Here is a 12,023-nt window from a genome sequence, read left to right as displayed (position 1 = left end):
TTTTCTGTGGAGAAACTGTGGTTGTTTTAGGTGGAGGTGAAGAGGTTAAACAATGTATCTGGTTCGTCCAGTGTTATTGTTACATCCATATTAAATCAGTGAAATAAATAACTGACAGTGACTCTGATCTGTTTAGGCTTTACTTATTTAAAAAGCCTATTTAGCCCAACAACTCTGCTATGTATATGTATATGTGTTTGGTGTATTATTGCACATACATTGTCACATTATAAAAAGTTATAGTGTAAGTTGTAATGTGGTGAATAGTTATTTTGTTTATTAATAACAGGCCTGACTCATTTTCTTTCCTCAAGAGGAAGATGGAGGAGGGTCCTGGGCCCAGCTGTGACTCCATCAAGAGTGACCGCTCCAAGGGTCTTCCTATGACATTCAAAGATAAACGTTCTTCCACTGGTTTCAAGTGAGTCCATCAAAAATACTAAATAGTAATTTTTTTTATTAAATGTACCCTGCATTATAGGGTGCCAAAAACACCTCCCACTGGTCCCAGATGTGAGTCCAGAAGTGACCGCTCCATGGGTCTTCCTATGACATTCAAAGATAAACGTTCTTCCTCTGAATTGTGAGTCCATCAAAATTATTTTCAGGTGTATTTTTTTAATATATATTTTACTAACCGTACCATGCATTATAGTGTGCCAAAAACACCTCCCACTGGTCCCAGATGTGAGTCCAGAAGTGACCGCTCCATGGGTCTTCCTGTGACATTCAACAATGAACCTTCTGTTGAGCCTCGGTGAGTTTCTGGTTCTGAAGTCCTGGAGGAATAAATACGTACATTTATTGATCCACAAAAGAAATGTCATAATCACAATAGCTCAGTGATACAATAATCAAAACATTCTTGCAAAACAACAACAGAATTGCACCAATGGTAAATCGACCTGGTGCTTCCATCTACATTAGACACTCAAACCAATGTGGCCTCGATTAGTTTAGTTTCACAATTTCACACATACAATCAGGAAATAAACTTATCATCATGTAATGCCTCATTATGGAAAAATGGAAACTTAAAAAACTTAAAGCTTCTCAACAGGGGTCCATCACCCACCGCCCTGATCAAACATAACACTGCACAGCTTGAATCAAGGATAGTTCACAGCTAGTGCCGCTGATATAATCTCAAGTGCATATGATACATTAGACAAATTTTTTTGCTAAAACATGTTATACACAATTATATTTAAGTCTTTAGTTTGGCCATTTTTGTGATGTTTATAGTTTCACTTCCTTATTGGACACTGACAGGAAGTGACATAGATGAAAGAAAACAGTTTTAAACTGTTGCCGTGCTGACATTGTTAAAGGGGCTTGATGCAAGTTAGCTATTTCATACTCACTACTGCCACCTCAGGCCAAATGTGTAACTGCGCCTTCTATATTAAAGCAGTACTAAGTAACTCTTCCCCCTAGAGGCCATAAGCGCAACTGCAGGTGTCGTAGCAAGTTATGATTTTTTTACTTATTAATTGTCTTGGAGAGTAAATACTACACTGACAGAAAAGGCGAAGGCAGAGAGGGTTACTGTGCATCCAATTATACAATGGAAATATTTTTTTTTCACTCAAACTTGGCTGTAAATACTGTTTAAAGTGACGTTAGCCGCAGTTAGCTTTGCCCGTTAGCCTGTTAGCTTCTTCTTCGTGATTCCATTAGTGTGTATTGCTTTCTCCGCACCGGGGGCAGTCAAGTTGCAAACATGGTTTTCTGTCCAGAGACACCAGGGGGCGATGAAAGACCCTCCAATCATCCCTTTAACACTTGTATTACCCCCACAGGGACTACGGAGAGGATTTATTAAGGTAAATAAGTTACTTAGTGCTGCTTTAAGCTTGTGCATGACGGCAGTTTGGACCCGAAGTGACACCTTTTTGAGAGACAGTGCAGGGTTTTAGAGGCAGTTGTGGTGAACAGGTCTGAGCTCATTCTACACATTAGGACATGGAGGAACATGTAGGGGGAGGGAAATACTTAGTTTTAGGCAAGGCAAGTTTATTTGTAGAGCACAATTCATACACAAGGCATTTCAAAGTGCTTCACTGTTGCATAAATACAAGAAAGGAAATAGAATTTTAAAAAAAACATCAACATAAAATTAATCAATTACAGTAAAAGGCGAGAGTGCAGATAAAATACTTTCATTCATACGCTCGGGCAAAAAGAACTGTTTCAGTCTGGATTTGAACATTGTCAGAGTCGAGGCCTGTCTCACATCCTCATGAAGACTGTTCCAGATTTTAGCTTTAGCCTCACCGTGTTCAGTCCTGACTCTGGAACCACCAGGAGGCCCCTCCCTGAAGTTCTCAGGGCCCGAGATGGTTCATACGGCTCTAACATGTCAGAGATGGACTTTGAAAAGACTTGTAACAAGCAGAGCTGTTTCAAAGTCTATTCTCTGAGTGACAGGAAGCCAGTGCAGAGACCGGAGCACTGGACTAATATGGGCGTGTTTCCTGGTTCTTGTCAGGACTCGAGCAGCAGCGTTCTGGATGTTCTGCAGCTCTGACAGTGAGGCCGTTACAGTATCTAACCTGCTGGAGACAAACACATGGATAAGTCTCTCTAAGTCTGGTTTTGACACTATTCCTCTGATCTTAGCAATGTTTTTCAGATGGTAAAAAGCTGCTGATGTTATGGCTTTGATGTGGCTGTTTAAGTTCAGGTCTGAGTCCATGATCACTCCTAGATTTCTAACCTGATATGTTGGTTTTAGAGAGAGAGACTCAAGGTGACTGACGACACTTTGTCTTTGTGCCTGTGGGCCAAAAACAATGATCTCAGTTTTGTCTGTGTTTAGTTTTAAATTTTAACATTTTTTAACTCTCTATCCCTTTAAGTCAATGTGAAAGAGTCAAACTGATCTGGAACTTTACCTTTATCTATGTCACTTCCTGTCAGTAGCCTGAAAATAAAAATAACTTTTCTGCCCAACATTTCTTCATTAAAATTGCTTCTTCACTGAAATAAAATGATAGTTGTGCAGCTGATGAACTTACAGCTGACGTTATCCTTCTCAATAAGTCAGTAAAACCTGTCATATGCACTTTAATGAGAGGGCGGACTAATATGTGCTGATTGGCTCGCACTCCTGCACAGATACAGCACAGGTGACATTATGGCAGACACACACATTAATTTACAGTATTTGTAGAGCACAATTTATACACAAGGCAGTTTACAGGGCTTCACAGCAAGGGCATAAAAAAAGCATAAAACATCAAAAACTTAAGGTCGAACGCGACTTTTAACCAGGTGTCGGACTGCCTCGGATTTTTGTCTTTTTTGCCTTTACTTAAGTTTCTATCCTGAAGAGCACCTGACCTCCTTTACAGACAATTCTACCCACTGAAAAATTCATATAATAGAATTGCGACCATTTTCCTTTCCAGCACCAACCAATATCTCAATCTACCCACTGTGGAGCTGTACAGGATGGCTTTCAACAGTCTTACAATGTGTATCAGCAATAGCAAAAAACAATCTATCATCTAAAATCAATCTAAAATCAAATAAATTGCATCTGTTTACAAGTGAGATTCAAGACAGAAAAGTTTGTACAAATCAACATTTATTTTTTGTGGATTTACAACATTCTGAACAGAACACAGGCCTACAGAGGAGCAGGTACATAATGGTTTTGACTGAATATGAACTTCATTTCACTGTGTGTCATCAGTCAAACAGAACATCACGATCCAGGACTTGAACAGTCGACTCAGACTGAGCTGGACGCCATATTTAAGGTCTGCACTTTACCAAATGTGTCTCGCTTCTTTTCTCTCAGGTTTGTCCTTTGATTTTGTGACTGTTTATTCTCATTTTAGCGGCTGGAGGAAACCCTTGTGACATTTGTCAAAGATGAACTGAAGCGGTTCCATAAAGTTCTGTCTTCAAATAACCCAGAATGCTTTGATAAAGAGGAGGAGGAGGAGGAAGAGCAGAATAACCGAGAGGCTTTTCTCAAGATAACACTGGATTTCCTGAGAAGGATGAACCAGGAGTCACTGGCTGAGCGTTTACACAGCAGTAAGTCCACAGTCAGGCTCACTGTGTCAGGCCGAGTGATGACGATCATGTTTTTGTGTTTCAGAAAGTCCTTCAGGCGTTTGTCAGAGCAAACTGAAGAGTCTCCTGAAACAGAGGTTCAGCTGTGTGTCTGAGGGCATCAGTAAAGGAGGAAAACAAACCCTCCTGAACCAGATCTACACAGAGCTCCACATCACAGAGGGAGGGGCCTCAGAGGTCAACCAGGAACATGAGGTTAGGCACATCCAGGCTGCGTCCAGGAAAAGATCCACATCTGAAGCTACTATCTTATGTGAAGACCTCTTTAAAGGCCCCGCCCCAAAACTGGGACCAATCAGAGAGGAGCCAACAATGGGACAGGAGCAAATCAGAGCAAAGGAAATTAGGAGGCAGTCACCACCAGTCACGGAACAGGTGATAAAGAAACAACGTCCGGTAAAAAACATGTTTATAAGGATGACTTCTGGAGAGCAACCAGAGCAGACAGAGGAACCAATCAGAGCAGAGCTGACAGAGAAACCAATCAGAGCAGAGCTGACAGAGGAACCAATCAGAGCAGAGCTGACAGAGGAACCAATCAGAGCAGAGCTGACAGAGGAACCAATCAGAGCAGAGCAGACAGAGGAACCAATCAAAGTAGAGCTGACAGAGGAACCAATCAGAGCAGAGCTGACAGAGGAACCAATCAGAGCAGAGCTGACAGAGGAACTAATCAGAGCAGAGCAGACAGTGGAACCAATCAGAGCAGAGCAGACAGAGGAACCAATCAGAGCAGAGCTGACAGAGGAACCAATCAGAGCAGAGCTGACAGAGGAACCAATCAGAGCAGAGCAGACAGTGGAACTAATCAGAGCAGAGCAGACAGAGGAACCAATCAGAGCAGAGCAGACAGAGGAACTAATCAGAGCAGAGCAGACAGTGGAACCAATCAGAGCAGAGCTGACAGAGGAACCAATCAGAGCAGAGCAGACAGAGGAACTAATCAGAGCAGAGCAGACAGAGGAACTAATCAGAGCAGAGCAGACAGTGGAACCAATCAGAGCAGAGCAGACGGAGGAACCAATCAGAGCAGAGCAGACAGAGGAACTAATCAGAGCAGAGCAGACAGTGGAACCAATCAGAGCAGAGCAGACAGAGGAAACAATCAGAGCAGAGCAGACAGAGGAAACAATCAGAGCAGAGCAGACAGAGAAACCAATCAAAGCAGAGCAGACAGTGGAACCAATCAGAGTAGAGCAGACAGAGAAACCAATCAGAGCAGAGCAGACAGAGGAAACAATCAGAGCAGAGCAGACAGAGGAACCAATCAGAGCAGAGCAGACAGCGAGGCGGGGGCCAGTCAGGACGGTGCTGATGAAGGGCGTGGCTGGCATCGGGAAAACGCTGCTGACTCAGAAGTTCAGTCTGGACTGGGCTGAAGGCAAAGCCAACCAGGACATCCAGCTGCTGTTCCCCTTCACTTTCAGAGAGCTCAATGTGCTCAGAGACAGACAGTTCAGTCTGATGGAGCTGCTGCACCATTTCTTCAGTGAAGCTAAAGGACTGTGCAGCTTAGAACATCTAAAGGTGCTCTTCATCTTGGACGGTCTGGACGAGTGCAGACTTCCTCTGGACTTCAGCCGGACCCGGGTCCTGACTGAGCCCACAGAGAGCGCCTCAGTGGAGGAGCTGCTGGTGAACCTCATCAGGGGGAGCCTGCTTCCCTCCGCTCGCCTATGGATAACCACACGCCCCGCGGCGGCCAATCAGATCCCAGCGGAGTGCGTCTCCATGGTGACAGAGGTGCAAGGGTTCACCGACCCACAGAAGGAAGAGTACTTCAGGAAGAGGTTCAGAGACGAGGCCACAGCCGTCATCTCCCACATACATAAATCTCTTAGTCTTTACATCATGTGCCACATGCCAGTTTTCTGCTGGATCCTCTCCTCAGTCCTGGAGCATGTGCTGAAAGAGAAAGAGGGAGAAGAGCTGCCTCATACCTTCACACAGATGTACATCCACTTCCTCGTGGTCCAGGCCAAAGTCAAGGGCCTCAAGTACGATGGACGCTCTGCAACAGACTCTCCCTGGAGTCCAGAGACCAGGGAGATGGTGCAGGCTCTGGGAAAACTGGCCTTTGAGCAGCTGCTGAAAGGAAACCTGATCTTCTACGAGTCAGACCTGAGCGAGTGTGGGCTGGACGCTGCAGAGATCGCTCGTTACTCTGGAGTCTTCACACAGGTCTTTAGAGAGGAGCCAGGCCTGTACCAGGACAAGGTCTACTGCTTCATCCATCTGAGTGTGCAGGAGTTTCTGGCTGCGCTTCACGTCCATCAGACCTTCTTCAGCTCTGGAGTTAACCTGCTGTCCACACAACAGACCTCTGAGAGCCCTGAGGATGAGTTTGTAGCCTTCTACCGCTCTGCTGTGGACCGTGCTTTAGAAAGTCCAAACGGACACCTGGACTTGTTCCTGCGCTTCCTCCTGGGGCTGTCTCTGCCAACCAATCAGAGTCTGCTGCCAGTTTTACTGACTCAGACAGAAAGAAGCCCTGAGGTGAATCAGAAAACTATTGAGTACATCAAAGAAAGGATTGGTGAGGGTTTGTCCACTGAGGGAAGTATCAACCTGTTCCACTGTCTGAATGAACTGAACGACCACACACTGGTTGAACAGATCCAGGAAAACATCTCAGAAGAACGTCTGTCCGACATGACTCCTGCTCTGTGGTCCGCTCTGGTCTTCATCCTTCTGTCCTCAGACACTGACCTGGAGGTCTTTGATCTGAGGAAATACTTTGCTTCACCAACAGCTTTTTTGAAGCTGCTGCCAGTCATCAAAGCCAGCAAAACGGCCATGTGAGTTACATAATTTTATTCTCAACTATTAAAACCCTTGTGGGTCAGTGAGGTCACCGACCTTAGAAGGTGTGGTCGCTGCATTGTGAAGTACAGAGTCAGAGTCTAAAATGTGTGAGGGCCTCAAGGGGCTGGAATAACATCAAGTTGACTTTGGTCACGAGTTCGTACACCATGTGTTGTACATATTTTATATTTTATCTCTTTCATTTTGCCTTTTACTCCGGAATGGAAAGAGATAGAAACTTACAGATTTTTTATTTGGAATCTACTATTTTTTGTCGGCCTAACAAACAATAAATAATTCATCTCGGGCTCCTGAAGGCAGATCACCCTCCCCCGCCCCACCGTGTATGTTCTTGTTTCTACGAACAAGAACTCTGGAACCGTACGTGACAGACTTCCTGTCTTTGTTTTGGAATGTACTCATTCCTCACTTTCAAAGGTCTCACAGAAACTGTGCAACAACAAATTAAATAGTTCAAATCCATGTCAAAGGTAAAGCGTCATGAACGCCTGGATATTTTGCTCTTTTTGTCAAAAATAAACATTTCTCCTGTTCAACCTTTATTAGCATCTCCTTATCACTAGGGCCACGAAAAACATTGTTCTAATCTGATCCCTTCTCTACTTATTTTTTTCATTTAATTCCCTTTGTTTTTCAGAAAACGCATATATGCCTGACTTTTGCCTTTTTTTCTCATTCCATCAAGTTTATTACATGTTTATTACATGTTTATTACAGTCCTATGACCCCACTACAGCATAATTATGACGTAAATATCAACTGTCCTGAAAACAAAGATGTACAGGTGTGTAGGGTGTGGGGTTTATTAATCAATTAATTTGTTTATTAATTAATTAATAGGTTGTAGATTAGCCTTAAAGTTTAACGGGGCACCAGTTCGAAAAGCGAACAAAATAAAAGTAAGAATAGGAGACTAAACTACAGATTTATCTGAAGGAAGTGAGGTCTTGAACGTACACATTGACCCTTAGTCTGAAATAATAAACACAGACATTACCAACGCAAACTGTGGTTTATGGAGGTTTAATGATCAGAATCAATTAACAGACGGCATTAAATATTAAAGTGCAAACAGGATAACCTAGAAGGCTAACAGGATGAATAATCAGATAAACTGTTCTAAAATTGTATCTGAAAGTCAGTGAGGTGGTTTGCGTACAAGTTCTGTGAGTCTTATTGAGCCAGGTCTGTGAGATGCGCTTACGACCGTGAGAGAAAAGTTTTCCAACTGTGGTCCGGCGTTCCAAAGTCCTGGTGTGCGACGACCTGTGGTCGTGGTCTCTCGGGTGGCGATCTCAAGCTGGTGCAGGCGAGGGGGTCTCTCTCCAGCTCCTCTGGGCCTTGGGCGTTTAGCTTGACAAGCTAGACTCAAAATGGCTGCGCTGAAAGCTCAGCGATCAAAAATGTTGTTGTCTTGTAGGAAAAATGCAAATGTTCTTAAAAGAAGTAACTGATAGTTACAAATCACGTCCAATGACGGCTCAAACTTAAAGATTCTTTGATCCGTCTGAGACAAAGAGAGGTCAGAGTTCAGCGGGGGATGTCAGCCATGTGCTCATCCCTTCCTGCAGTCTCCCTTCTCCGTCTGTCCAACTCCAACTCTCACAAGAAGCTGTTCTTTTTCTTTTCTCTCTAGTTTCTTTTTTTCATTTCTATTGTGATAAACACATTAACAACTTCACAAACTTTCCAAATGCATTACCGACATTTCGACAGTATGTATGTACATTGCATCTTTGTTGACCTGGGGAAGAATTCATCATTAGAACAGATTGGTTGAGTTCATTCTCACTGTCCATGAATTAAAGAATTGGCTTATTACTCAAATCGGATGTTTGAGATTCAGTCTTTAGTCCAATTCAAAGGTCAAAGAGTTCTCATCTCTGGTTGTGAAGTCTAAAGGATAAGATCAACACTTCATTTGTCCTGAACTGTGTTTGATCTGATAAGCCATTCACAAGACAGGAAGTGAAGAAATTTCGAGGCCATAAAATTGTCTGGGGGTTTTGGAGTGGTGGTTTAGCTCATCTCTGGTATGTGGTAACCATGGCGAAGGGCATAGGTCACCCACACACGCTACAGCTGTATATATCACTTAATAGTCCATTATAAGGGGATGTTTTTTGATCAATAAAACAAAAATGAACCAGGTGAGACCCACAAGAATCAGGGTTTTTACATAAATGTTACACATGTTTCATTTGATCTGTAAACAAACCCACTGATATCTGTCAAATAAGCAATTACACACTTTTACAGAATCAAATACTTGCAATATACTTGCATGTATAACTTTAAAACCTAAACACCTGTAGAACGGCAAAGAGTTTTCCTTTACTGATTGTTTTTAAGACTTTTATCAGTATAATGGCCGACTCAATAGGAGGTGGAAACGTTTTCAGTGTGAGGCTATATTTAAATTCATGATGTCCAGGTGAGCTGTGGTGGCCCCGTGTTCTGGTGCCTGTAATAATAATTAAACTAATCACTGGAGCTGTAGAGTTGAAAACCACTGGGGACACAATTTGAGAACCACCAATATAAGAGTTTATTTTTTGAAAAGTCTTTATGGCTCGACCTCAGTTCTGTTATGAGGCAGGAAGATGGAAAAGTGTGGAAGCAACAGATAAGTTCCATAATCATGAATAAAATTCACAGACAATGAAACATGGTTAACTATGAAATACTAATCAAGGATGGTCTGTATTATGATGTTTTAAGGCTGTATTGATACAGACTTCAGTTAATGTAGTTATTATAATGTCCTGTATTTCAGTTTGAGGGACTGTTCTCTGTCCGAGAGCTCCTGTGGCCAACTGGCCTCAGTCCTCGGCTCAGAGTTCTCCAGTCTGAGGAACCTGGATCTCAGTAACAATGTCCTTTGTGACTCGGGAGTGGAGGTGCTCTGCTCTGGACTGATGAGTGTCAACTGCAGACTGGAAACTCTCAGGTGAGGAAAAAATAGATTGATTTGCCTTTTTAAAACCATGTTTGTGTTAGATACAGGACTATCTACTGAAGCAGCAAATAATATACAGAACCTTCAGAGGATTTTCTGTTTTACTCACAGGCTTAGAAATGGTCATTTAGCATCTCTATTAACATAATGTAAGTGCACATGCGAAGAATTATGAAAAACAGACTCCAAATATTTCTATATCTTATTTCTGTGTAAACTTTAAATCATCTTTTGCTCCATTTTAGAAACATTTTCAAATATGAGTCATTTGGACTGAGTTGTTTTGAATTGAAGACATTTGACGTCTTATCCAGGGGCATCTTCAGCCCTGACGTTCCCTGGTCTGGAAATTAGATTTTGCTTTTTGCTGCTCGTTTATTTCCTCTGAAACGTCTCAGTTTTTTTTTTTTCAGCTTCATTTTTCTTTCACAATTTAAAAACTGGATAAATCAGATACCTGAGATTTAAGTTTAAAACAGTTTAATTCACTTTCCACAGCTGATGTATTGTCCCTGCTGTATTAACACTATACTGTATATTATTATACTATACTGAATTTCAGGTAATATTAATTAGTATTATGTAAAGTGTGTGCTCATAGAAAATATACAGTATTTACTGCACAAAGATATTAAACATTGAAGTATTTCTGGGTTTTATTCCAAAGGCTGATATTATTTAATACATTTTGTGGATTTTGTCGTGAAAATGTAATGAAATCAATAAGAAAAACTGACTCCAAGTAAAACATCATCACATTATAAGATTTCGGGCTCATCTAAAAGGAGCTGGGTAACCATTTTTATTTGTTTTCAATACCAGTACTTTAACAATACTTGGTTTACGATACCGATACCTGAACAATACTTTTTTCAATAACGATACTAAAGTATTTGTCATTTAGAACCAGGAAACAGAACAATAATGATAATTTATTTCATATTTCTTTTCAATTGGTTTCATTTATTTGAGCTGAAACAAGTCACTTCCTTTAATGTCGTCTCTGGACCAACAGGCGTCACAACTTGATCTAAAGACATCATTTTTTCAGTATCTGTTTTTGATATATTTATTTTCTCAATATCAGACTAGTGTTGTTTAACGATACCCAGCCCTACATCTAAAGTGGTGGATCTACTGCTATGGTAAAGCCTATACACAAGTCAGGAGACAAGCTCCAGGTCTCTAACTATCGACCTGTAAGCATCCTTCCTACTATCTCCAAAATCTTTGAAAAAGTTGTTACAGCGCAGCTTGTGGAACATCTTGATTACACTGCTGCACTACATCCTCTCCAGTTTGGTTTCAGAAAACGATACTCAACGGAGACTGCACTCTGCTACTTAATAGAGGAAATACAGTCCAGTCTGGATAGTGGAGGAGTTGTCGGGTCTTTCTTGACTTGCGTAAGGCCTTTGATACAGTAAATCATGAACTACTCATAGATAAATTATATTATATATTATATTATATTATGATAATTATATCATAGATTAACACATTTCTCCATAAGCACAAGTACAATAAAATGGATTCAATCTTACCTCAGTGCAAGGCAACAGTGAGTATCAGTAAATAATGTATCATCTCCCTTACGAGCGTGCACTATGGGTGTGCCGCAGGGTTCTATATTAGGGCCCTTGCTGTTTTCTCTTTATATTAATGATTTTCCATCTGTTTGTATAAATGCCAAAATGATCATGTTTGCTGATGACACTGTGGTGTATATTCATGGGAAAACTGTTAAAGAGGTTACCCAAAAATTAACCGAGGAAATGAAAAACATTTCTGTTTGGTTGAAAAACTCTCATTTAACCTTGAATGTCGACAAAACGGTTTCTATGTTTTTCACAAATCGCTGTAAATCCTCACTATGTGAGACTGGACCAAAAATCAGCATTGAAGGTCAGGAAATCTCAAATGTAGAGCAAATTAAATATTTAGGAGTCATTCTCGACCCAAATTTAAATTTCAAAAAACATATACAAAAATTAACCAATACGTTGAAATTTAATATAGCGAATTTTATATATATCAGAAACTCTTTGACCATAGATGCTTCTAATCTTTATCTAAATGCGATGATAATCCCGCACTTTCGTTACTGCATGACGAGTTGTTCACAGGCCTGTAAAACAGCCTTAAGGCC

The 12,023-nt window shown here is 41.4% G+C and overlaps 2 protein-coding genes across 4 annotated transcripts in view; both read left to right on the top strand.

Annotated features, from left to right (window-relative positions):
- Window positions 1–644: 644 nt before the first annotated feature.
- Window positions 645–5,468, top strand: LOC306968368 (uncharacterized protein; the record flags this gene model as incomplete). Its single annotated transcript, XM_079563712.1, has 5 exons — window positions 645–757; window positions 3,701–3,767; window positions 3,849–4,050; window positions 4,115–4,520; window positions 5,366–5,468. 5 exons carry the CDS (start codon window positions 645–647, stop codon window positions 5,466–5,468), a joined length of 891 nt encoding a protein of 296 aa, XP_079419838.1.
- A 466-nt stretch (window positions 5,469–5,934) lies between these two features.
- Window positions 5,935–12,023, top strand: part of LOC306968112 (NACHT, LRR and PYD domains-containing protein 12-like) — a 65,904-nt gene continuing 59,815 nt past the window's right edge. For all 3 annotated transcript variants that reach the window (XR_013793233.1, XM_079563412.1, XM_079563411.1), the window contains exons 1-2: window positions 5,935–6,887; window positions 9,692–9,865. Coding sequence is in view for 2 of the 3 variants with exons in the window: in XM_079563412.1 (XP_079419538.1) it covers window positions 5,941–6,887; window positions 9,692–9,865 (1,121 nt within the window). In the remaining variant the exon portion in view is untranslated. The remainder of the gene's footprint in view (window positions 6,888–9,691; window positions 9,866–12,023) is intronic.

This window comes from Gobius niger (assembly GCF_951799975.1).
Source record: "Gobius niger genome assembly, chromosome: 9".
In the NCBI taxonomy this organism is placed as follows: Eukaryota; Metazoa; Chordata; class Actinopteri; order Gobiiformes; family Gobiidae; genus Gobius; species Gobius niger.
Note: the sequence above shows the minus strand (reverse complement) of the source record. Positions and strands in the feature narration are given on the sequence as shown.